Source organism: Equus caballus, chromosome X, assembly GCF_041296265.1.
Source record: "Equus caballus isolate H_3958 breed thoroughbred chromosome X, TB-T2T, whole genome shotgun sequence".
In the NCBI taxonomy this organism is placed as follows: domain Eukaryota; kingdom Metazoa; phylum Chordata; class Mammalia; order Perissodactyla; family Equidae; genus Equus; species Equus caballus.
In genome coordinates, this window is record NC_091715.1 from 106783434 (window position 1) to 106810629 (window position 27196).

At 36.9% G+C, this 27196-nt stretch overlaps 2 protein-coding genes across 9 annotated transcripts in view; one reads left to right on the top strand and one right to left on the bottom strand.

Moving 5' to 3' along the window:
- Window positions 1-914: 914 nt before the first annotated feature.
- Window positions 915-7972, bottom strand: PSMD10 (proteasome 26S subunit, non-ATPase 10). Of its 2 annotated transcripts, none has more exons than XM_003365836.5 (5): window positions 7674-7972; window positions 5363-5461; window positions 4350-4496; window positions 4089-4255; window positions 915-1840 (listed from the first exon to the last, which is right to left on the bottom strand). In XM_003365836.5, exons 1-5 carry the CDS (start codon window positions 7917-7919, stop codon window positions 1687-1689), a joined length of 813 nt encoding a protein of 270 aa, XP_003365884.2. In that variant the 5' UTR covers window positions 7920-7972; the 3' UTR covers window positions 915-1686. The 2 variants fall into 2 exon arrangements, with proteins under 2 accessions (XP_003365884.2, XP_001490855.1); XM_001490805.6 differs by having other exon boundaries at window positions 4168-4255; window positions 7674-7861.
- The window catches only part of ATG4A (autophagy related 4A cysteine peptidase), a 55936-nt gene continuing 34121 nt past the window's right edge, over window positions 5382-27196 (top strand). For 3 of the 7 annotated variants that reach the window (XR_011434585.1, XM_014729080.3, XM_070256866.1), the window contains exons 1-2: window positions 5448-5603; window positions 7925-8098. Coding sequence is in view for 6 of the 7 variants with exons in the window: in XM_014729080.3 (XP_014584566.1) it covers window positions 5582-5603; window positions 7925-8098 (196 nt within the window). In the remaining variant the exon portion in view is untranslated. Of the gene's footprint in view, window positions 5604-7924; window positions 8129-27196 lie in introns of all 7 variants that reach the window. The other 4 variants (XM_070256863.1, XM_070256865.1, XM_001490668.7 and 1 more) reach the window with 3 other exon arrangements.

Here is a 27196-nt window from a genome sequence, read left to right on the forward strand (position 1 = left end):
TTGAGTTCATTTTGGAAGTAACTGTAAAACCTCCTGACCTTGAGTCAGCTTCAACTCTACTGGGTTTCCTATGGGGAAGAGGTAACAATGTGATCAATATCCGAGGCCATTAACATCCGCAGTTCATACAAATCAGTGATTTAAATATTGCTAACAAGCCACTTTCATTTAACGTGCCAATAGCCTACAAATTACCTGAGGCTTGGGTCCATTTGTACTGCTTATTAAAGATCTAAGACGAGTTTTCTTTTACACCCACAAAGCCGATTAACTCAGATGATAAACTCAATATTCCTGAAGAGTAAATGCCTTCAGAACTAACAGGCCCTATTAGGCACAGCTTTACTCTCCAACCATGCTAAAAAACATTGGAAAGAAATTATCTCCCTTGTCATCAAGTCTGTCCCTGACACTCAAGAAACAAAGTTTAGTTCCAGAAGAAGATGCTTCCGTGATTAATATTTGTAAAGATTAGCACTCAAAATATTTACGTAAAAAGAGTTTGCATATCAACAACAAAGTTCGTGTTGACAAAACTCATTTTAGCTACCGGTCATTGTCTCTGACCCCAAATCAATGCAAGTTTGTGGGCTGACTTGGATCGCTTATTTCAAGCAGTATTTGCAGCACAAAATTCAAATTAAAAAAATAATTTGAAGAGTCACTTGGAGTTCATTAGATTTTATGACTAGTAATCATTTAAGATGTTTCCCTAAATCGAGATCAAGTTTACATTTAATTTTCTTTTGCTCCACATTTAATTAGCAATTCAGAAGATTACTATTTTTAAAGATTTTAGCTGCAGTTCAAGCTTCACTGATTTTATTGACTAGAGCTACCAAAAACTGAGAAATGGCTTTATGAAGGATTTTAAAGCTTAAGCAGGTGTTTGATTTGAAAGAAAAATTGGGAGATTCTCTCAACATTTTTTATTTTTTTACTTTCAGAAATACAAATCGAAATACATTTTTGTTACATATCATGTTAACAAGCTTGACATTCTTTTCAGTACAGGATGACTTAACATAGGAACTTTAAAACTTCCTTTTTAAAAACAGTACATTTTATTTTGGAGAGAAATAGTTCATTAAAGATACATGGGTACGTGGGCTACTATTTGTCGTTATGTCCGTGTTTATGAATGCCAAACTTGGATAGCATGCCCTCCAACTGAAAATTTGGTCCACTGAAATACATAAGTATTCTTCCTATAACAAAAATAAATTAAATCGTACTGTTGAAAAAAACAAATATTTGGCATAGGCCTCTGAGTGAGCTTGAAAAACAAGTTGAGATGTGTTTCAAGTGTAAGGAGAAACATTCTAGAATCCACCTAGAAACATTTGGCAGAACAATTGGCCTGATGCTACTGGGGTTGTTCTGCCCCAGAGGGGAGAGATGGTGCACGGGAGACTGCTGAAGACTCACAACAGCCACACAGCACTTGCTCAGGATCAACAATTCAACGTAGAATAATACACAACAATAGGAGAGCAATCTCAATGCCTGGAAAGCAAGTTGTAAGCTTAGAACACACACTTCAACAGGAAGAATATTCAACATGTTTATAACGCTTTGAAGATGGAACTTCATCATTCATAGATGATGTCTTGTGCACAAGTACATTGTTTCCAGGACACTGGGGACAACCACAAAACTTGCAAAGTAAGAATAAATCCAAGCTGCTTAACCTTCCACCAATCTCTTGAGTATTAAACCCAGACCACCTTTGGCCACTTGCAGAGGTGTCTTTTCCTCTTTATTCTCAATGTAGATACTTGCTCCATGGGACACCAGCAGTTTGGCTTCTTCCACTCTCTCCTCGTCACAGGCTAAGTGTCTGAAATTGAGGACAAAAAGACCGATCGATCACTACCAATTCTATGTAACGGTTAGGATTCCCTGAGAGGCAGTCTAAACTGCACACTGTTAGGGAGTGTAATATTGGAAAGTTGTTTCAACAGGAAAGGAAAAGCAATTTGCATGGGGAAGACTTTGTCAGCTAAAATTCAGTGGAACAGCCTTATAAGACCAGATCATAAATCATAATTCTGGCCCTACAATAGAAGAAGGGATCTAAATGCCAGCCTAAGGAACAACTCCCTCATTCTATGGAGATTAGAAGTATTCTACACCAAACACATGCAATAATTAAGGGCTAGAATTTAGAAAAGCCCCAATTCATAATCCACTAATAGCAATTTGTGTGGTTTAAATTCTGGACAAGCAGTTTAAAAGATTTTACCTCATTTGATCCTTATATCCACTTAACAAGTTAGTAAGGTATTATCATCACCATCTTACAGTTGAAATTCTGACAGGTTAAAGTCCTTGCCTATGATGGCATGGCTGAGCAGTAACTGAGGGCGAAACCTTGTTAGGCAGTTAAGAGTTTACCAGGCAGAGTATTAGGCACTTTACATGTTATGCTATTTAAGCCTCACAACAATCCAGTGAGGAAGGAATTACTATCCTCATGTTACAGATGAGGAAGTTAAGACCCAGGAAGGTTGAGTAACTTCTCCATGTTACTGAATAGAAGTGTTGAACACAGTCGGTAAGTGGCCGAGTTTGGACGGGGGCAACGGCATCTAGCTATCCCTGAATCCCAGGCTCTTGCGAGGACCCTATACCTCCTGAGCCCAAATTCCCTCCAGGCCACCCTGCCTTTCTTGTTATGGAGAAAAGAGCTAGAATCTGCAAGTCTTTCTAAACAGAGTCACCCGGAACTAGAGAAAAGACTTCTAAAACTAAGAATTTAAGAAAACAATACTTGAAAAAGTTGAATCTCACTTTGGACTAAAAAGAAGACTCAGAGAATTTCTGGTTCAAAAATGTCACCATTCAATAAGGAAGAAAAGTGGCCAAGTACTATAGAAAAAATATCAAGGCAGAGGACGGCTTCTGCTTACACACAGAAAGCAACTCCAGACGGATTTGAGCTAAAGGAAAAGCAAAAATAACTCTTAACCAAAACCAATGTAGTGTTAAAAAAAACCCTACATGTGAATATTTAAAATACAATAAAATACAGGTGAATATTTAACTAATTGCAGAGTAAGAAAGGACTTTCTAATCACGAGGGAGGATTAATGGTTTTGACTACGGAGAAGTTGAAAACTGTTATTCAAAAAAATCATCAACAATATGAAAAGACAAACTGGGAAAAATATTTTCAACTAACACAGCAGAAGGTTAATATTTTTACTATGTCAAGGGTATTTCAAAAAGCAGTAAAAATACATTAATCCCCCAAAAGGAAACAGAGAAACGGACATAAAATGTTTAGAGTTTACAGAAGAAATGTAACTAGTCATAGGCATTAAAAAATGTTTAACTTTACTGATAATAAAAAAATGTAAATTACAACTATGAAATACCATTTTTCATATAACAAAAGGCTAGTTTCAGTGTTGGCGAGGGGGTAATAGGCACTCTGAAACTGCTTTTGGGAGGGTACAGCGATACAACTCCTCTGGAAGCAATCTGGCAAGAGGTAGCAATAGTCTTAAAATGTGTATTTGTTTTGACCCAGCAATTCTACTTCTAGCAGTCTATACTAAGGCAATAATCAACAATATCGCCAAAGATTTTTGTATAAAGTTAGTCAGTGTAGCATTATTTATAATAGTGGAAAACTCAAAAAAGTTTAAATATACAGTAATAGGGGAATGATTAAATTATTCACATCCACAAAAGAGAATTATATACAGCCATTGAAAACTGTCTTAAAAATATTTAATAACATTGGAAAATGCTCACATGAGGTGAAAAGGACAAGATCTAAAGCTACATACACAGTATGATCCCCATTTTACAAAAAAATATGTAAAATATGCATATTTGCATACAAAAGACTGGGAGAAAATAAATAAAAATGTTAGCACTGGTCACTTCTGAGTGGGAAGATGATAGGCAATTTTAATTTTTATCTTTATACTTTCGTGTTTATCTTTGTACTTTCAATTTTTTTTGCCATAAACACATATTACATTCATAAGCAGAATAAAAAAGGAAACAATGTGTAAGAATTAGTGCAAGAGGGCTAATGTCAGGTAGAATACAAATGACTGCTACTTGTCACTTACAGAGGAGTGTTACCCTCAGTGTCTTGGATGTTTGTGGATGCTTTGTAGTACAGAAGGATATGAATCATCTTCAAGTTACCCTTGGCTGCCGCCCGGTGCATTGCTGTAGCCTCATAATGGTCCTTCGCATCCGGATTAGCTCCGCCTTCCAGTAACATGACAGCGATCTGGAAAGACAGAGAAGGAAACAATGCAGAGATCTATTTGTGTTTGTGTACAGGTTTAGAACTCAAAAGAAGTAGCCTAGGAACGGAACCCCACCTCATGCCTGTTTTTGGAAGCTGCATAATGTAGGGGAGTACAGCCATTCTGATTGACGGCATTCACCTGAGCACCTTTTCCCAGAAGGGCTTTTACAATCTCATCCCGGCCAGCAGAGGCAGCGATATGAAGCGGAGACCAGCCTGCCTGTAAAAGAGGTGGGCAGTACAAAAATCAGGGGCAACACGCACAGGGATTAATTTAGGCAGGGTCTACAAAGAGCTGTGTGTGAACGGTTTACAAAAATAACATTCTTTCTTTTCCCCTCATTAAGCACTGCAGAGATTTTGGAAAGTAGATGTACACAAACGAAAAGAAAAACCACCCACAATCCTATAACCCTGATAATGATATATAAGTCTAATTCTAACATGTTTTCAAATTGGGATCATAGGGTATAAAGCTCTGTGAGTTGCATTTCCCACAATTTCCACTTATCATTTTGTTGTGAGAATTTTTCTATGTCGTTCTTTGGAATCGTAACTTTATTGGTTGCATATTATTTTCTCATACCTACTGTATCCAAGTGTTCCTCCATTAGACTGCTTTTATTTCTTTGCTATTATAAATATTACTTCAGTGAGCATCCTTGAACAGGACTCTCTGACTACAAAAAGTTTCCATTCTTGTTCTTCACAAGTCTTATTCTAATAAAATCGATACCATTACAGTAAATCTCTAAATAACAAAAACAATACCTGGGCCCTCATTATTCAGGCAATATTCACCAAAAAAAATTTTTCAACATAATGAAAAGAGCTTGTAGTCTCTCAGGGGTCATCCTAATAAGCCTTGATTGGCATGTTTATCTTAAACTACAGGGTATGAGTGGCAAAACTAACATTCTAAAATAATGCACCCACTAGTCCTGTGCTTGGTCACCAGGGTCATGCTGTAACTTTCTAGTCATAAAGGTTACAATTTTGTTTGTGAGCTTAATACTCCGGCTTGAGTAAACACCAGTCTGGACTCTAAAGATAACTGGGAATTTATCAACTCTGCCTAGTACTCACATCATCTTTATCATTCACTGGCACTCCAAGTTGCAGCAAGAATTCAACAATTTCTGTATGTCCAGCTGAGCAAGCCCAATGCAGTGCAGTTCTGCTGTCCTACATGGGAAACAGAGGAGCAGTAAGATCAACATTCTTGAAGAGAAATAGAAGAACTAAGGCAAGAGACCAGAGAAAATTAACATTGGGGCCAGCAAACCTATAGTTTGGAAACAAGAAATGGAGAGCACTGGATCCTCAGGTAGGTCACCTTAAACTATATTACACATTAGTCTAAGAGAGACCAATGCTTTAGCAACATGGGGGAATACACTGATGAATGTAGGTAATCTGGAGAAAACAGCCAGAAAAGCAGTAGAGCAAGAAACCGATTTTAATGTTTTGGCAGAAATAGAGCTTCAGCTGTTTACTATTACATTATTTATGCAGTTTTATGTCAGGTACAATGCTAGGAGTTTTACATGCATCATCTTATTTAATCTCTACAATCCTATGCAGTGGATATTATCCCCACTTTACAGAAAAGGAAACGAGGACCCTTCAGGGTAAGCAACCTGTCCAAGGTCACAGCTAGTAAATGACGAAGATGGGACACAAACCCCTGTCTGACTCCGAAACTTCTAGATGCTCTAGAAAGAACAAATGCATCTTATGGGGAAGAAACGTTCATAAAACTAGTTGAGATTACCTATACAACCATTTAAAAAATACACCACACACAGAATTAGAGAGCAACAAAACAAATTTTTAAAAAAATAATGGGAAGAGTTAGTCAAGCTTCTCAATGGGAATCCTTTTTTGCAGTGACTGCTCTATTTCTTAGCCCTATGTAAACGAAAATGTTCTTTTAAACTTTATGACAAAAATTTTCAAACGCATATAAAGATAGAGGGAATATAACAGAAACCCCTAGGACTATCACCTAGGTTTCATAAATATTTTGCCATATTTCTTCATCTAGTTTTTTTCCTTGCTGAGGTTTTTAAAAAATAAATCCTAAATATCATGACTTTTCATTCCTAAATATTTCAGTATATAAAAAATAAGGATACTTTCTTACATAGCGATGAGAACATTATTACACCTATTCAAATTGGCACTAACTCCTTTATAGCATCGAATACCCATTCTGTATTCAGACTTCCCCACTCTCCCCCAAATGTCTTTTTGCAGTTGGCTTGTTTAAATCAGGATCCAAACAAGGTCCATAAGTTGCATTTGGCTGTTATGTTCTTAAGCCTCTTGATCTTGAGACTTTTTTATGCCATTAACTTGACGAAGAACGGTTAGAAATATTACTAAATCTTAATTTAATATTAACTTTAACGTCTTAAATAATACCAGACCATAATGAAGGTAAACTAGATAAAAGGAAAGCCATTTTCAGGTTGAACAATGCAGGAAAGTTCCAGAAAAAAGAGTCTCCCGATGTATAATTCTCTTCCCCAAGACGCAAAATGGAGATTCCTAAGTATGTGACACTGTCTCGCCAGTGCTTAGCACGGTGTCTGTCAAACAGGATGCAATCTACAAATATTTGGTGGCTTACTGAGGGCACCGTGAATCTTTCTAGAAACTCAGGGTCAAAACATGAGGGTCTTTTGCGCAGATGGGCAGAAGTAAACACTCCCCAAAGTCCCTTCACTTCTGTCCCGCCTCCGCCTAGAAGGCCGTCCATCCCCCAGCGGAATCCCCCTCGTCCCTCAAGGGCTAACCCGCCGCGCCCCCGTCGGCAGAGCCTTTTCAATTAGCCCCCTCCCGGTTTCTCCGAGGCCGATTGGACAGGGCCTCCCGTTACTCGCTCTGAAAGCACCACGCCAACGCCCCTCCCGGGAACTGACCACAATTTGGAATGGACCTAGGATCGGGAGCACCGCCCTAACGCCCGCTCCTCCCCGGGGACTGCAGCCCCAGCGCCTAGCAAACGGCCTGGTACAGAACAGGCGAACAGTTCCATGGGCTTCATTGAATACAATCACTGGCAAAACTAAAGAAACCCATCAAGAAAAAAAAAAGCTTTTCTCCTCACGGATAGCTCCAAGATTGGGCATTTCGGAGAAACGCGGTAAACGTTCTAGAAATATCCAAACTCCGGCGAGCTAAGTACCGGGCCAAAAGAAATATGTGAGGTTTGTGGCGCTAGCTCCTGCCGCCCAATTCCGAGTCCTGAGGTGACCCCGGGGCCGGCGGGGGCGGCGGGGGCGGGGACCTGGCCTTCGCATAGCCGGCCTCCACTTGGGCCGCGCCAGGCAGCCACGTTGGGCTCCGTCGCCGCCGCCGCCGCCTGCGGAGAGGCCCAGCGCTGCCTCACCTGGTCGGTCCTAGTAGCCAGGGATTTATCGGCCAGGATGCACTCCTTCAACTCCTCCAGCTTCCCGCTGTAGGCCAGGTTGCAGACCATTAGGTTAGACACACTCCCCTCCATTTCGCTTCCCCAGGATCTCCGTGAAGCACGACCAAGGGCCGCCTCACGTCCCCGGCTCCGACTGCCAATCACAAGAGCCAGTGGCGCTCCACCAATCATCGATCTTCCTCCCTCCTTTGCTTCTTTTCCCATCGCAGGGCGCCTCTGGGAGTTGCAGTTTGAGCGCAGTTCCACGCCGGGAGGGGCCTTTGCGGCTCTCACCGACTCTGCCCTGAGGAGCGCGGAACTACAAGTCCCAGGGTCCCTTGCGGCCGCCGTAGTCAAGTGGCCGGTGGAATTGGCCCAGGATGACAGCTGGAGAATGGAGTCAGGTACAGGGAGCGGCTTCGAGTGGAACCGGGGTGGGTGGTCGGTGTTGGGGCATTGAGTCGGCTACGCAAAACGGGTGTGGGGTCATGGCAGGAGAGTTATGGGAGCCTAAAGTTCCTGTCCTACGGGGGCCCTGACCTGCAGTGACAGGCGGAAGGGGCAACGAAAGGAGCTGAGTTCTACCTCCTGAGCTCGTACCGGTGGCTGTGGCTACCCTCCCCCTCCCTGCCGTGGCTAAAGGAGTGGAAAGGAGTAGAGGTTAATTATTCTGACGTCTCGGTGGAATGGCATCAGGGCAGAATTCTGTCACAGCAGTATAGCATATGACACCATAGTAAGGTGATGTGCCAGGGTGATGCCAAAGGCAGGGTGTGATGCCCTGGGAGCCACTTGATATCTAAGAGACCTCGGCGAGTCCATGGCCTGGTGACATCACAACTTGATGAGGGTCATGTTGATACTGTGGCATGGTGTTGGCCCTTTTTATCACGATAATAACGATGACATCGAGGCTTTGCTAGAACTATTAAGCTAATAGTGTTTCTATTTATGGAAATCCCAAATAGTGCCATAGCAGAAGAGATGTAAGGCTTATCCTTTATAGGGCATTTCCGGAAGGGTATTTTGCCAAAAGTAGATAATGATAAGAATACACTCAAGAAAGAGACTGATCATGTTTATATTTATCCTGTTATGGTGTAGAACAGGGCTTGGCAAACGTTCTGTAAAGAGCCAGGTAGTAAATATTTTGGGCTTTGCGGGCCAAAAGGCAAAATCAAGGATAATTTGTAGATACTTGTATAATGAGAGAAAACAAATTTCCACAAATGTTTTTTGATGAAATTAAAATAATAATAATAATTGAATACTTTTTTTACTAATACAGGACTACTAATGAGAATGATGGAATTCTTTTCTGGGGGATAACATTTTGTTTAATTGGAGCTCACAGTCAGTGTTCCCTATCATCAACATCGTTCCAGATGTTCGTCTGTTAATGCTGATCTGTAATGAGATTTTACCTATTTCATCTCTGTAAATGTCTTTTCACATAAATAGGTAGTGCCAAAGACCGATATCAATCCACAAATGCATTCTTGTTAATTTTAATTTAAATACATCTTTTACTTCAGAATAGCTTTGGATTTACAGAAAATTTGCAAAGATAGTGCAGCATTCATGTGTACCCCTCAGCCATTTCCCCTACTGGTTCTTTTACTATTTTTAACAGCTTTATTGAGATATATTTTACATATCATAAAATTCATCCATTTCAAGTGTATAGTTAAATGATTTTTAGCAACTTTACTGGGTGGTGCAGCCATCACCGTGATCAGTTTTAGAACATTTTCGCTCTCCCAATAAGATCCCTCATGCTCATTTACTGTTAATCCTCGTTTCCACTCCGAGCCTCAAGTAGCCACTGATCTACTTTCTGTCTGTATAAATTTCCCTATTCTGGACATTTCATCTAAATGAAATCATACAATATGTGGTCTTTTGTGCCTGGCTTCTTTCACTTAGCATAATATTTTTGAGGTTCACCCACATTACAGTATGTATCAGCACTTCATTACTTTTTATTGCCAAATAGTATTCCGTTTTATGGCTATAACACATTTTGCCTGTCTGTTCACTAGTCGATAGACATGTCGGTTGTTTCCAGTTTTTGGCTATTAGGAATAATGCTGCTAAGAACATTTGTGTGCAAGTCTTCGTGTGGACACATTTTTCATTTCTCTTTGGCAGATACCTAAGGGTGGAATTACTGATTATATGGAAAATTTATGTTTAATTTTTTAAGAAACTGCAAAAGTGTTTTCAAAAGCGGCAGCACTATTTTGCATTTCCATGAGCAATGTACGATGGTTTCTGTTTCTCCACATCCTTGCCAACATTTGTTATTGTCTGTCTTTTTATTATAGTCATTCTAAATGGGTGTGAAATGATATCTCATTGTGGTTATAACTTGTATTTCCTTATTAACTGATGATGAGCATCTTTTTGTTTGCATATTAGCCACTCGTATATCTTTGTCAGTGAAGTGTCTGTTCATATATTTTTTTCCATTTTTAAATTGAGTTGTTGTCTTTTTATGGTTGAGCTGTAAGAATTAATTATATATTCTGGATACAAGTCCCTGTCAGATATATGATGTGTGGATATGTCCCCCCAGTCTGTTGCTTATCTTTTCATTTTCTTAATGGTGTCTTTTGAAGTGCAAAAGTTTTGAATTTTGATGAGGTTCAATTTGTCATTTTTTCTTTTATGGATCCTGCTTTTGATGTTGTACACTGGAAGTGTACGATATAACGATTATTAGTGTATTTTATAGTTGTGTCTCCATCACCACAGTCTTACTTAAAACATTTCCATTACCCCAGAAAGAAAGCTCACACCTATTTTCGGTCACTCCCCATTTCTACTCCCAGCCCTAGGCAACCACTAATCTATTTTCTGTCTCTATGGATTTTCATTTTCTAGGCTTTCATATAAATAGAATGATACAATATGTGGTCTTTTGTGTCTGGCTTCTTTCACTTAGCATAATATTTTTGAACTTCATCTAAATTTTAGTATGTATCAGTACTTCATTCCTCTTAATGGCTGAATAATATTCCATTGTATGGCTATATCACATTTTATTTATCCATTCATCAGTTGATGGGCATTTGGGTGGTTTCCAAATAGTTTTGGTTATTATGAATAATGATGTTATAAATATTCGTGTACAAGTTTCTGTGCAGACGTATATTTTCTTTTTCTTGGTACGTATCGAGGAGTAGAATTACTGGGCCTCTGGTAAATATATGTTTAACTTTGTGAGGAGCTGCCAGACTATTTACCACAGTGGCTGCACCATTTTCCCCTCCCACCAGCAATGTGTGAGGGTTTGAATTTTTCCACATCTTTACCAACACCTGTTAATGTCTATCTTTTTTATTATAGCATTCTAGTGGGTGTGAAGTGGCATCTCATTGTGATTTTGTTGTTTTGACTTGAGACAGCATGAGAAGTGTATAAAGCATGTTCACATTACTTGTGATTTAAACAATGTTAGTTGTCAAAATGACTTTCCTATAGTGTAAGTTTCATATAAGTGCTGTTTTGCCTTGTAATTTTATGTTGAATTAATTAAGAAACATTATCAAGCCTGCAGCAAAAGCTAATTTCCAGAGCCATTCAGTGTTTGATAATAGTGGTTAAGGGCAGTTCTTCCAACTGTTTAAACATGTAAAAATCATTCCTACCTTGCTTACCATACGAAAAACACGAAGTGGACTTAATTTGGCCCGCCAGATGCAGCTTGCTGATGGCTGGTGTAGAAGAAAAGTGTCCTGTATGTAGCAGGTGTTCAATAAATATTTACCCAGTTGATTACAGTAGGCCTGTTGTGTGGTATTCACAAAAGATTGGGTATAGTAACATTTCACTATAATAATACATCAAGGAATTGGATCTGATTACTAGAAACGGCTGGAAAAACAACTCCAAGTGCCTCTCCTGCTGAGTGACTTATTTGGGTAATCTGCTTTTATAGACAGTGTGTTGTGCTTTTATTTCATTTGGTATGACATGGCGGTTAACTTTCACTTCTGAGTCCCTTAAGGTCAAGGGTAAGGTACTCCTTGACTTTTTGAAAGCTGCAAGACAAATAGCTCTCTAGGGGAGAAGGTCGCTTTTCTTTTGTTGCTGACCCCAAGGTACGGAGGAACAACGTGGTCGTATTTATCTATCGAGAGTCACAGGGGGGCCTTGTTAGGGACTGATTCCCCTGCTGCTCGTATGATTGAATGTTCCCTGTTGCCTTTTCTTCTGGTCACCTAGATTCTAGGTTCTAGAACAAGCCAAGTTCATCTTCTAGATGTAAAGGATAATGCTAAGAATAACTAGCATTTATAGTTCAGCATTTATAGTGTCATATATGGGACTGATCTCACTTAATTCTTCACAACAATCCTATGAAGTCGGTGCTGTCATCCCCACCTTTTTAGAAATGAGAATACAGGCACAGAGAAGCAAAGTAACATGCCTAAGCTCACAGAATTTAGTAAAAGTTGGAGCTAAAATTGAAACTCAGGACTATTCTACCCCAAAGCCCTAGAACTTAACCACTGCAACGTACTGCTCATTGTTGCTGAAGATGAAGTTACGTGTAAATGCAAACCTCAAAATGCAATACTAATTCCTGTCAGCTCTATGATTGTGGGGAAATGACATGCTTTTCACGCTCTAGAGCAATGCTGTCCAATAGAACTTTCTGTGATGATGTAAAAGTTTTATATCTATGCTGTTTTAGTATGGTAGCCACTAGCCACATTGAGCATTTGAAATGTATCTAGGAACTAAAATTTTAATTTTAATTATTTAAAACTTTAATAGCATCATGTGGCTAGTGGTTATCATTTTGGACAGTGCAGAGAGAGGCCATTTTCCCCCACTTGCTCCTTTCTAATTATCACGAAATATTTTACCAAATGCAAATGTTCGTTCTATAGCACAACTGGAAATGAATATATTCTATAATGAAACAAACCTGAGGACACCCTACACAGGGTGAATACAAATCAGTTAACTATCTGACAGTCAGAGGAATAGGTTCTAGGTTATCCAGAATGAAACTTCTCCATGCCTACCACTTATTAGATAAAGTTTAAACAACTGGCCTGAAGACACTTTGCAATTGATTTTTCATCATTTGCAGGTATACTTTGTTTATGTGGCTTATTAAAGCATTTCGCAATTTAAGTTGCCTGGTTTAAGATAGATGTTTTAATCTATGGCTCTAACATTGTTTTTAAGCACATGTTTTGATCCTACAGATAAATGTCTTTGGTATTGTATGTCACTGGCCTATACAAACCTTCCCCATTTAAAATTTTTCCCTTCATAAAACTGGTATATTGTTAGAGGCTATGATAATAAAACATTTTATTTACTTACTCCCTGAGTTTTAGCTTCCATGCTCTTGTTTCTGAGCTATTTGCTTTATAAGTGGTTTCTATGTTTTAAGCTTTTTATTATAAATAATAAAAGACTCACAAGAAGTTGCAAAAATAGTACAGAAAGGCTCCATATACCCTTCTTCCGGTTTACCCAGTCTTTACAATTTACATAATTATAATACAATCAAAACCAGGAAATTGACATTGGAATAATGTGTATGTACAGTTCTTTGTTATTTTATCACATGTGTAGATTTGTATAGCCATCACCACAATCAAGATACAGAAATATTCCATCACTTAAAAGGTACCCCTTTATAGCAACACCCACCACTTGCCCCACCATCCATAACCCCTGAGAAATACTAATGTGTCCTCTTTCTCTATAATTTTGTCATTTTAAGAATTTTACATAAATGGAATTATAAAGTATGTGACTTTCTCCAATTTTTTTCACTCAGCATAATGACCTTGACATCTATTCAAGTTGATATGTGTATCTATATTCTGTTCATTTTTATTGCTGAGAAGTATTCCTTGATATGGATCTACTGTAGTTTAACTATTCACCTATTGAGGGACATTTTGGTTATTTCCAGTTTGGGGCTATTGCAAATAAAGCTGTTATGAACATTTGAGTATAGGGTTTTGTGTAGGTGTAAATTTTTATTTCTCTGAGATAAATGCCCAGGAGAGTGATTGCTGGGTCATATGGTAAGTGTCCATTCCATTTTTTTTTTTTTTGAGGAAGATTAGCCCTGAGCTAACTCCTGCCAGTCCTCCTCTTTATGCTGAGGAAGACTGGCCCTGAGCTAACATCCATGCCCATCTTCCTCTACTTTATATGTGGGACACCTACCACAGCATGGCTTTTGCCAAGTGATGCCACGTCCGCACTCGGGATCTGAACCAGCGAACCCCGGGCCACTGAAGTGGAACGTGCGCACTTAATCACTGAGCCACCCGGCTGGCCCCTCCATTCCATTTTTAAAGAAACTGGAAAACTATTTTTCCAGAGTGGCTATACCATTTTACATTCCTGCATATTCCAGCAATATATGAGAGATCCGCTTTCTCCACATCCTTGCCAGTATTTGGCATTGTCATTTTTTTTTAATTTTGGCCAGTCTGATAGGAGAATATTGATATCTTATTGCAATTTTATTTGCATTTCTCTAATTGCAAATGATGATCAGCATCTTTTCATGTGTTTATTTGCTATCCCTATACCTTCTTCAGTGAAATTTCTCTTCATGTTCTTTGCCCATTTTCTAATTGTATTTTTTTTTTAAAGATTGGCACCTGAGCTAACAACTGTTGTCAATATTCTTTTTTTTTTCTTTCTGCTCTTTCTCCCCAAATCCCCCCAGTACATATTTGTATATTGTAGTTGTGGTCCTTCTAGTTGTGGCATGTGGGACGCCGCCTCAGCATGGCCTCATGGGCAGTGCCATGTCCACGCCCAGGATCCGAACCAGCGAAGCCCACGAACTTAAACAATTGGCCTCGGGGCTGGCCCCTAATTGTATTGTTCTTTTGTGCTTTTTTTTTTTTTTACTGTTGAGCTTTGAGAGTTCTTTATATATTTTAGATACGAGTTCTTTGTCATATATGTAGTTTGCAAATACTCTCTACCAATCTATGGCTTGTCTTTTAATCTTATTAATAGGATTTTTCACAGAGCAAGAACTTTTAATTTTGATGATGTTCAATTCATCTTTTTTTTTCTTTTACGCATTGTACTTTTGTTATTATGTCTAACAACCTTCACAAGCTCTCATCTCAAAGATTTTCTCCTGAAAGTGTTTTAGTTGCATTTTACATTTAAGTCCACAATCCATTTTGAGGTGAATTTTGTATATAATGTGAGGTTTCGGTTGAGGTTAACTTTTTAACTATGGATATCTGATTGCTTCAGCTCCTTTGAATTGCTTTTGTACTGTAGTAAAAAATGAGTATGCTGTACTTGTATAGGTCTATTTCTGGGTTCTTTGTTCTGATTCATTGATCCATGTGTCTGTCCCTCTGCCATACCACACAGTCTTGATTACTATAGCTCTAGAATAGGTTTTAAAATCAAGTAGAGTGATTTTTCCTACTTTATCTTTTTTAAATATAATTTGTTCCTTTTCCTTTCCCTATACATTTAGAATAAGCTTGCCTATATCTAAAAAACATTGCTGGGATGTTGACAGAAAAAGTATTAGAGCTGTATATCAGTTTGGGGAGAACTGATATCTTTATTATGTTGAGTCTTCCAATCCATGAATGGGATATCTCTCTCTATTTATTTAGATCTTTTATTTCTTTCATTATCATTGTGTTGTTTTCAGCATCATGTGGTTTTCAGCGTACCAGTTGTATACATGTTTTGTTAGAATTATAACTATTTCACTTTTTAAGTAACTTAATGGTGTTGTATTTTTAATTTTGGTTTCCATCTGTTCATTGCTAGTCTATAGTATTACAATTGATTTTCGTGTGATGATTTTGCACCATGCGATGTTGCTAAATTTACTGATTAAGTTCTAGGAAGTTATTCTTTTTATCCATTTCTTGGGATTTTCTTTGTAGACCATCTTGTCATCTGCAAATAGGGACAGCAATACCTCTTCCTTTCCACTCCATATGCCCTTTCTCTCTTTTTCTTTCCTTATTGTTCTGGCTAGGACTTCCAGTAGTATATTGAATAGCAGTGGTGAGAGCTAAACCCTTGCCTTGTTCCCAATCTTAGGGTAGAAACAGTCAGTCTTTCAGCATGAAGTATGAGGTTAGCTGTAATTCTTTGGTAAATATTCTTTTTAAAGTTGAGGCAATTCCCACTCAATTCCTAGTTTTCTAAGGATTTTTGTCATGAATGAGTGTTGAATTTTGTCAAACAGCTTTTTCTGTATCAATTTATATGAACATATGATTTTTCTTATTTAGTTTGTTAATATGGTGAATTATACTGACTGATTTTCAATTATTGAACAAGCCTTGTGTCCCTGGAATAAATCCACTTGGTCATAGTGTATAAATTTGTTTATATATTGCTGAATTCTATTTGCTAATATTTTGTTAAGGATTGTTGTGTCTCTGTTCATGAATGATATTGCTTCTTATTTAATTTTTGGTACTGTCTTTGTCTGATTTTGGTATCCATGAAGTATGGGCCTTGTAATTAGAGTTGGGAAGTATTCCCTCTTCTATTCTCTGGAAGAGATTGTGTAATACTGGTATCCATTTTCCTTAAGTGTTTGGTAGAACTCTCCAGTGTAACCATCTGGGCCTGGAGATTTCTTTTGTGGGAGTTTTAAAAGTACAGATACAATTTCCTTAATAGTTATAGGGCTACTCAAATTATCTATTTCATATTGAGTTTGTGTGTTTGTGTTTTTCAAGGAATTGGTCCAATTTATCTAAATTGTAAAATTTGTATTGCAGATTTGTTTGTAGTATTCCCCTATTATCCTTTTGGTGTCTGCAGAGTCTTTAGTGATATCCCCTGTCTCATTCTGATATTAATAATTTGCGTGTTCTTTCTTTTTTTATTTGTCAGTCTTGTTAGAGGTTTGTCTATTTTATTCATCTTTGCAAAGAACCAGCTCTTTATTTTATTGATTTTCTCTATTGATTTTCAGTTTTCAATCTTACTGATTTCTGCTCTTATCTTTATTATTTCCTTTTGTCTACTTCTTTGGGTTTATTTTGCTCTTCTTTTTCTAGTTTTTTTAAACTAAATGAGATTTTGAATTTGAGACTTTCTTTTTTTCTAAGGTAAGCATCTAGTGCTATGAATTTCTCACTCAGCAGTGGTTTAGCTGCATGTCACATTTTTTTTTATTGTGGTAAAAAATACATAATATGAGATCTACCCTCTTAAGAAATTTCTAAATGTACATTACGGTATTGTTAACTATAGGCACAGTGTTGTAGAGCAGATCTTTAGAACTTTTTCATCTTGCCTGACTGAAACGCTATCCTCATTGAACAGCAACTCCCCATTGCCTGCTCCCCACAGCCCCTGGGAACCACTATTCTGCTTTCTGTTTCTGTGAGTTTGACTACTTTAGATACTTCATGTAAGTGGAATGATGCAGTATTTGATCTGGCTTACATCACTTAGTATAATGTCTTCAAGATTCATCCGTGTTGTAGCATATGACAGGATTTTCTTTTTTTATTGCAGACTGATATTCTGTTGTATGTATATACATTTTCTCTACCCATTCATCCACTGATGGACATTTAGGTTATTTCTACCTCTTGGCTATTGTGAATAATGCTGCAGGGAACATGGGAGGGCAAATATCTCTTCGATTCTGATTTGAATTCTTTTGGATAAATACCTAGAAATGGGATTACTGAATCATATGGTAGTTCTATTTTTAATTTTTTGAAGAACTGCCATACTGTTTTCCGTAGGGGCTGCATCATTTGTTCATTCTCACCAACAGTGTACAAGGCTTCCAGTTTCTCCACATCAGTGCTAAAACTTATTATTTTTTATTTTTTTAAATAGTGGCCATCTTAACAAGTGTGAGGTGGTACCTCATTGTGGTTTTGATGTGCATTTCCATGATGATTAGTGATGTTGAGCATCTTTTCATTTACCTGTTGGCCATTTGTATGTCTTCTTTGGAAAAATGTCTATTCAAGTTCTTTGCCCATTTCTAAATAAAATTACTTGGGTTTTAAAATATTGAGTTGTAGGAGTTCCTTATATATTTTGGATATTAACCTCTTATCAGATATATCATTTGCAAATATTTTCTCCTATCCCGTAGGTTCCCTTTTCATTCTGTTGATTGTTTCCTTTGCTGTGCAGAAGCATTTTAGTTTGATATAGCCTCACCTGTCTGTTTTTGCTTTGGTTGCCTGTGATTTTGGTGTCATATCCAAAAAGTCATTGCCAAGATCAAAGTGATGAAGCTTTTCCCCTGTGTTTTCTTTTAGGTGTTTTATACTTTTAGGTCTTATATTGAGGGCTTTAATTTTGAATTGATTTTTCTGTGTGGCATAAGATAAGGGTCCAATTTCATTCTTTTGCGTGTGGATATCCAGTTTCCCCAACACCGTTTGTTGAAGAGACTATCCTTTTCCCATTGTATACTTTTGACAACCTTGTCAAAGACCACTGGACAGTATATGTATGGGTTTATTTCTGGGCACTGTGTTCCTATTCCATTGTCTATATGTCTGTCTTTATGCCAATACTGTACTGTTTTGATTAATGTGACTTTTGTAATATGTTTTGAAATTAGGCATTGTGAAGCCTCTAGCTTTGTTCTTTTTTTGTCAAGTAATTGTATTGAGATCACAATGGTTTATAACGTGTAGTTTCAGGCGTACATTGTTATTTATCAATTACTGAATATACTTCATTGTGCTCACCCACAGTAGTCCAATTTCTTAAGATTCTTTTGGCTATTTGGGGTCCTTTGTGGTTCCATATGAATTTTAGGATTGTTTTTTCTATTTCTGTAAAAAGTGCCATTGGGATTTTGATAGGGATCACATTGAATGTGTAAATTGATTTGGATAGTGTGGACATTTGAACAATATTGTCTTCCAATCCATGAATATGAGATGTCTTTCCATTTTTTTGTGCCTTTAAATTCCTTTCAGCAATGTTTTACAATTTTCAGTGTACAAGTCTTTCACCTCATTGGTTAAGTTTATTCCTAAGTATTTTATTCTTTTTGATCCTATTTTAAATGGAATTGTTTTCAGATAGTTCATTGTTAGTATATAGAAACATAACCAATTTTTGTATGTTGATACTGTATCCTGTAAAGACTTAACATTTCAAGTATATGCTAGATTCATTTATTAGTTCTAACAATTTTTGTGGATTTTTGTGCAGTCTTTAGGGTTTTCTACATATAAGGTTACATCATGTACAAACAGAGACGATTTTACTTCTTCTTTTTTTTTTTTTTTTGCAGGGAAAGATTTGCCCCGAGCTAATATCTGTTGCCAATGTTCCTCTTTTTTTTTCCTTCCCAAAGTTCCAGTACGTGATTATATATCCTAGTTGTAACTCGTTCTGTTCTATGTGAGCCATTACCACAGTATGGCAACTGACAGATGGGTGGTATGGTTCTGCGACCAGGAAGCAAACCCAGGCCACCAAAATGGTGAGCACTGAACTTTAACCATGAGATCATTGGGACTAGCCCTTATTTTTTTATGATTTGAATGCCTTTTATTTATTTTTCTTGCCTAATTGCTCTGGTAGGACTTCCAGTACTGTGCTGAATAAAAGTGGAGAGAGTGGGTATCCTTGTCTTGTTCCTGATCTTGGAGGAAATCTTTCAGTTTTTCACCATTGCGTATGATGTTGTGTGTGGACTTTTTATATATGGCCTTTATTATGTTGAGGTAATTTCCTTTTATTTATAGTTTAAGTTTAGAATACTCAGCTTTTCAACATGAAAAGGTATTGAATTTTGTCAGATGCATTTTCTGCATCTATTGAGATAATCTTGTGGTTATTCTGTTAATGTGGTGTATCACATTGATTGATTTGCATATGTTGAGTCATCCTTGCAAGACGGAGAAAATCCCACTAGGTCATGGTGTGTGGTCATTTTAATGTGCTGTTGAATTTGGTTTGCTAGTATTTTGTTGAAAATTTTTGCATCTATATTCATCAGGGATATTAGCCTGTAGTTTTCTTGTACTGTCTTTTTCTGGCTTTGGTATCAGGGTAGTGCTTGCCTCACAAAATAAGTTTGGAAGTGTTCCCTCCTTTTCAGTTTTTTGAAAGAGTTTGAGAAGGATTGGCTTCTGAAACTCTTTTTTAAAAAGAATTTTATTAATTTTAAGAATTAACTTCAAGAATGAAATTAAAGTTAAATCATCAAAAGAAGTTAGTTCTTCTTGAAATGTTTGATAGAATTCACTAGTGAATCCATCTGGTCCTGGACTTTTTTTTATGGGGGGTTATTATTGACTCAATCTCTACTAATTATAGAAATTTCTGTTTCTTCATGGTTCAGTCTGATTAAGTTTTATATTTCTAGGAATTTATCCATTTTTTTCTAGGTTACCCAATTTGTTGGTGTATAACTGTTCATAGTAGTCTCTTATAATCATTTTAATTTTTGTGGAATCAGTTATAATATCTCTTCTTTCATTTCACATTTTAGTTATCTTAGTATTCTCTTTTTTTAGCTAATGTAGCTAAAGGTTTATCAAGTTTGTTGGTCTTAAAAAACCAAGTGTAAGTATCATTGACTTTTTTTTCTGTTGTCTATTTTGTTTATTTATGCTCTAATCTTATTTCCTTCCTTCTGCTAACTTTGGACTTAGTTTGTTCTTCTTTTTCTGTTTCCTTGAGGTGTTATATTAGATTGTTTGAGAACTTTTTTCTTTTTTAATGTAGGCATTTATCGCTATAAACGTACTGCTATTGCTGCCTTCCATAAGTTTTGGTATGTTGCGCTTTCATTTTCATTTGTCTCAAGATATTTTCTAATTTCCCTTTTGATTTCTTCTGTGACTCACTGGTTGTTCAAGAGTGTTTTTAGTTTTCACATATTTGTGAATTTTCCAGTTTTTCTTCTGCTGTTAGTTTCCAGTTTCATTCCATTGTGGTTGGAAAATATAGTTGGTATGATCTCAGTCTTTTAAAATTTGTTAAGACTTGTTTTGTGATCCAAAGTGTGATTTTTCCTGGAGAATGTTCTGTGTGCACTTGAGAAGAATGTGTATTCTGCTGCTATTGCGTGGAATGTTCTATATATGTCTGTTAGGCCCATTTGGTCTATACTTTTTGCTCAAGTCTTTTGTTTTCTTATTGACCTTTTGTCTGAATGTTCTATCCATTTTTGAAAGTGAAGTGTTGAAATCCTCTACTGTTATTGTGTTGGTCTATATCTTCAGTTTTGTCAATGTTTGCTTCATATATTTGAGTCCTCTGATGTTCAGTCCTTTTTATTTATAATTGTTATAATTTCCTGGTGAATTAACCCTTTTGTCATTATCTAATGTCTTTCTTTGTCTTTTTTGACAGTTTTTAACTTAAAGTCTATTTTGTATGATATAAGTATAGACACTGCTACTCTCTTTTGATTACATTTTGCATGGAATATTTTTTTCCATCCTTTCACATTCAGCTTATGTGTGTCCTTCCTTAAATCTAAAGTGAGTCTCTTGTAGACAGCATATAGTTTGATTTCTTTTGTCCGTCACCCACTCTTTGTCTTTTGATTGAGGAATTTATTCCATTTTTGTTTAAATTAATTATTGATAGGGAAGGACTTACTATTGCTGTTGTATGCCATTGTATTAATTATTTTCTATTGTCTCAATTAGAAAGGCTTGTCCGTTTCTCTTCCAGGAGCTTGTATTCTCTTATTCTTGCTGGTGTCTGTCTGCATGACTGCATGTTCTCTGCTTCTACAGAAACAAGCCACCCTACTCTCTTTTGTTCCCAGTATCCACCAGGCATCCACTTTATGCCAGCTCCACATCAGTGCTCCAATTCAGGTGAGACTGGTACCAGTCCCTTGGGCAGCCCTCCAAAAAGCCGGAATGCTGGATGCACATTCTACTTCTCTCCTTCCCTCTTGAGGGAAAAGGCTTCTTCTGATCACACTGAGCCATGCCAGCCCCAGTAAGCTGCCCTCTGCTCTTCTTTGTTCTCAGCAGTCCCCAGGCATCCAAACTATGTCATTACCATCAGTGCTCTAAGTGAGGTGAGATAGATACCATTTCCTTGGGCAGCCCTCTGAAAAGCCAGGATGTTGGAGGCATGCTCCACTCTTCACTTTCTCCATGAAGTTGTGGGCTGGGGCATTCTCTCCCACTGAGCTGTGTCAGCTTGGGGGATGGCTGATGTGAGTAAAGTTAAATTGCTCTTCTTACTCATTTCAATGTGGCTGTTCTTAGCTTTTTGCTTACCTGGGGTTTTGTAACTTCCTGACTGGATTCTGGAAATCATTTAAAGGTGTTTTGGCCCATATATTGTTGTTAAATAGGTGTTTCTATGAGGGAATGAGGGCTAGGACTTGCAATTCTGCTATGTTGCTTGCATGTCTCATATTTTGATATGTTGTATTTTTGTTTTCATTCAGTTCAATGTACATTTTTTTACTTCCTTTGAGACTACTTTGACCAATGGATTACGTACAGATGTGTTGTTTAATTTCCAAGTTTTTGGATGTTTCTTATTTTTTTTCTATTATTGATTTCTAGTTTGATTCCATTATGATCAACAAAATACTCTGATTTCGGTTCTCTTAAATTTGCTCAGATTTTTTTTTTTGAGATTTTATTTTTCCTTTTTCTCCCCAAAGTCCCCCAGTACATAGTTGTATATTGTTAGTTGTGAGTCCTTCTAGTTGTGGCATGTGGGACCCTGCCTCAGCATGGCCTGATGAGCGGTGCCATGTCCGAGCCCAGGATCTGAACTGGCGAAACTCTGGGCCACTAAAGCAGAGCATGCAAACTTAACCACTCAGCCATGGGGCCAGCCCCTCAGATTTGTTTTATGACTCAGGACATAGTCTATCTTGGTAAATGTTCCATGAGATCTTGAAAAAAATTGTGTAGTCTGCTGTTATTGGGCAGTGTGTTCTATATATGTCAATTAGATCCTGTTGGTTAATTGTGTTGTTCAGATCTTTTATATTTTTACTTATTTCCTGTGTAGTAGATTTATTAGTTTCTGAGAGGGGTTGTTGAAGTTTCTGCCTGTAATTGTTGATTTGTCATTTCTCTTTTCAGCTCTAAGAGTTTTTGCTTCATTATTTTAAGGCAACCTGTTGTTTGGTGCATGCACATTTAGGATTGCCATGTCTTCTTGGTGGATTGAAACTTTTATCATTAAGTAATTTCCCTCTATCCCTGACAGTTTTCTTAATTCTGAAGTTTACTTTATCTGATATAAATATGGCCACTATTGCTTTTTTAAAATTAATGTTTGCCTGGTATATCTCTTTCCACCCTTATATTTTCAATCTACCTATATTGTTATATTTGAATTGAGTTGCTTGGTTTTTAAAAATATAATTAAATTTTATTTTCCAGTTTTATTGAGATATAATTGACATATAACATAGTGATGAGAACTTTTAAGATCTACTCTCTTAGCAACTTTCAAATATGCAATACAGTATTGTTAACTGTAATCATCATGTTGTACTTTATATCCCCAGAACTTATTTATCTTATAACTAGAAGTTTATATCTTTTGACCACCTTCACCCAATTTCCCTACCTCCACCCCCTACCTCTGGAAACCACCAGTCTGAGCTCTGTTTCTATGAGTTTGTTTTTTTATTTTTGACTCCACATGTAAGTGAGAGATGAAATGAGTTACTTGTTTACAGCATATAATTGGGTCACGTTTTTATCTACTCTGCCAGTGTTTATCAATGGCAACAAAGTCTCTTAGTTTTTCTTCATCTGAGAATGACTTGATTTCCAGGATATTTTTGTTGGATATAGAATTCTGGGTTGACAGTTCTTTTCTCTCAGCACTTTAAAATTGTGCTATTTCCTTTTGGACTCCATGCTTTCTAATGAGAAATCTGCTCTCATTCAAATTGCTCTCCCCTATAACTAAAGTATTGTTTCTCTCTCCTTGCTTTCAAAAATGTTTTTGTCTTTAGTTTTTAGGAATTTGATTATGATATGTCTTCACGTGGATTTATTCTGTTTGGGGTTTGCTCAGCTTCTTGAATATGTAGGTTTACATACAAAATTCCAAATTTTGGAAATATTCAGCCATTATTTATTATTTTTTAAAGGACTTTATTTTTTTATGTCAGTTTTAGGTTCATCAGCCATTATTTTTTTTTAATACTTCTTCATCCCCACACTGTTTCCCCTCTCCTTCTGGGACTCTGATGACATGGATGTTTAATATACTGTTATAGTTCTATTTGTCTCTGAAACTCTGTTCACTTTTTAAAAAATTTCTTCTCTTTGTTGTTCAAATTGGGTAATTTCTGTTATTCTATCATCGATTTCACTGATTCTTTTCTGTATGGTCTGCATTTTGCTGTTGAGCCCATCCAGTGAGGTTTTTATTTTGGTTATTATATTTTTCAGTCCTATAGCATTAATTTACTTCTCCTTTATAGCTTCTATTTCTTTGCTAAGACTTTCTGTTTTTAACATTTGTTTCAAGCGTGCTTATAATTGCTTGTTGAAGCATTTTTACGATGGTTGTTTTAAAATCTTTCTTGGATAATTCCAATATATGTGTTATCTCAGTGTTGGTTTCTGTTGATTGTCTTTTCTCACTCAACTTGAGATGTTCCTGGTTCTTTGTCTGACAAGTGATTTTCGACGGTATCCTGGACATTTGAGGTATTATGTTGTGAGACTCTGGATCTTATTTTAGTCTTCTGTTTTAGCAGATTTGCTCTGAGATTGCTCTGGTGGGAGAATGGGGGCATGGCTTTATTACTGCCAGTTGGGGGTGGGAATCAAGGTTCCTCACTCACCATCTGTTGATACTGGGGTAGGAGTAGGGGCATCTCATTATTACTGGGCAGGGCTGGAATTTCAGGTTCCCCACTAGGCCTCTGTTGACACCATCCTGGCTTGGAGAGAGAAGGACATCTTGGTATTGTCATGGCCGCCTCTACCATCATGTTCCAAAAGCTTCATTACTGCCTGGCAGAGATGAAAATTTCAGATCCCCACTCAGCCTTTTCTGAAACCACCTCAGGGAGGGGGGGCAGGGTGTGTGTGACTCTTTACAGCCAGGTGAAGGTCTAGGCTTCCCACTTGGTCTTTGCTAATGGACGTGAGGTGGGACTACAGTTTTCTCTGTAGTGCTTGGCTAGAGTATGGCAGTTATTATCTAAAAGTCTTCTGTCTTTCTAGGCTGCTCCTTTCCTATTCCTTTTGCTAGAGCTTTTTGAGAGACTATTTTTCTTCATGCAAAGGCATTTCTGTGTTGCTGCCTTCTCCATCACCAGGTTCAGGATATACTACTCAAAAAGAAAATCCCAGGAACTCATTGCTAGGTCATTGCTTGGATCTTGAGTTCTCTAGCCAGACTGTTAATATAATTAGTATAATATTAATATTGATATATTACATTACCTTCATGTGTTGCTTAATGATGGGATACATTCTGAGAAATGTATTGTTAGGTTATTTTGTCACTGTGTGAACCTCATAGAATGTACTTACACAAACCTGGATGGTATAGCCTACTATACACCTAGGTATATGGTACTAATCTTGTGGAACCACTGTTTTATATGTTGTTTATATGTTTTATATGTTATTGACTGAAACATCGTTATGCAGTGCATGACTGTATATTATAAAATATTATATTAATATATTACATATTTTATTTACCTATTACTTATATATATATTATAATGCCCAGTGTTTTTAGCTGTACTTATTGGGAAGAATAAAGGAAGTGTGTCTATTATATCTTTTCTTGGAACTAGAAGTTGTGTAAGTGGTTACTTAAAGAAAACATGGATGCAGTGTTAGTTATAGGTTTTAAATCTAGGTTATATTTTAAACCTAGTTATAGGTTTAAAAATCTAGTTAAGAAAGGGTAAAGTCACTCTGACCCCTACCCCCATTGGTATACTTCTTTTTTTAGCTGTTTTTTATTGCAGTAAAAAGCCAATAAAAAAATTACCATTTTAACCAATTTTAAATGTACAGTCATGTTAAATATATTCACATTATCATAAAATAGATCTCTAGAACTTTTTCATCTTGGAAATCTGAAAGTCCATGTCCATTAAATAACAATTTACTTTTTCCCTATTCCCTGGTAACCAAAATTCTACTTTCTGTTTCTATGAATTTGACTAGTTTAGATATCCCATATAAGTGGAATCATACAGTATTTGTCTTTCTGTGACTGGCTTTTTTCACTTAGCACAATATTCTCAGGGTTCATCCACGTTGTAACATGTGACAGGATTTCCTTCCTTTTCAGGGCTGAATAATATTCTATTATATGTATATATCACATTTTTAAATTCATTCATCCACTGATGGATATTTGGATTGTTTCTACCTCTTGGCTACTGAGAATTGTGCTGCTATGAACATGGGTGTTCAATTTCAATTCTTTTGCATATTTACTCAGAAGTGGAATTGTTGGATCATATAGTAGTTCTACTTTTAATTTTTGAGTAACTGCCATACTGATTTTCATAGTGGTTGCACCGTTTTACAATCCTACCAACAGTGTACAAGGCTTCCAGTTTCTCCACATCTTTGATAACACTTTTTCTTTTCTGTAGTCATCCTAATGGTGTGAGGTGATAGCTCACTGAAGTTTTGATTTACATTTCTCTGATGATTAGTGATTTCAAGATCTTTTCATATGCTTGTTGGCCATTTATGTATCATCTTTGGAGAACTGTCTATTTAAGTCCTTTGTCCATTTTTTTTTTAACTTAGGTTATTTGATTTTTTGTTTTTAAGTTGTAGGGATTTATTGTATGTTCTAGATATTGATCCCTTATCAGATACATTATTTGCAAAGATTTTCTCCCATTCCATAGATTCTTTTTCATTGTGTTCATTGTGTCTTTTAATGCACAAAAGTTTTAAAGTTTGATGCAGTCCTGTTTGTCTATTTTTGCGTTTGTTACTTGTCCTTTAGGTGTCATATCCAGGAAATCATTGCCACATCCAGTGTCATGAAGATTTCCCCCTATGTTTTCTTCTAGGCATTTTATAATTTTAGGTCTTATATTTAGGTGCTTAATCCATTTTGAGTTAATTTTTGTATATGATATATGATAAGGGTCCAACTACATTCTTTTGCATGTGGCTATCTACTTTTCACAACACCATTTGTTGAAAAGATTGTCCTTTTCTCATTGAGTGGTCTTGGCACCCTTGTCAAAGGCCCTTTGACCGTATATGTAAGGGTTTGTTTCTGAGTTCTCAATTCTATTCTGTTGGTCTGTTTGTCTGTCTTTATGCCAGTACCAAACTGTTTTGATTACTGTAGATTTGAAATATGTTTTAAAATCAGGAAATGTGAGTCCTCCAACTTTGTTCTTCTCTTTCAAAATTGTTTTGGCTATTTGGGTTCCTTTGCGATTCCTTATGAATTTTAGGATAAATTTATCTATTTCTCCAAAAAAGGCCATTGGGATTTTGAGGGATCGTGTTGAATCTGTAGATCACTTTGGGTAGTATGGACATCTTAACAGT

Bases quoted from the DNA above. Each gene is read 5' to 3' on its own strand.
- PSMD10 (XM_003365836.5), bottom strand. From the start codon at position 7,919: ATGGGAAAAGAAGCAAAGGAGGGAGGAAGATCGATGATTGGTGGAGCG. The intron at 4,497-5,362 runs GTGAGTACTAGG...CCTCTTTTACAG, and splicing joins CAGTGAATGATAAAGATGAT to GCAGGCTGGTCTCCGCTTCA. The intron at 4,256-4,349 runs GTGGGGTTCCGT...CTGTCTTTCCAG, and splicing joins CTTCCAAAAACAGGCATGAG to ATCGCTGTCATGTTACTGGA.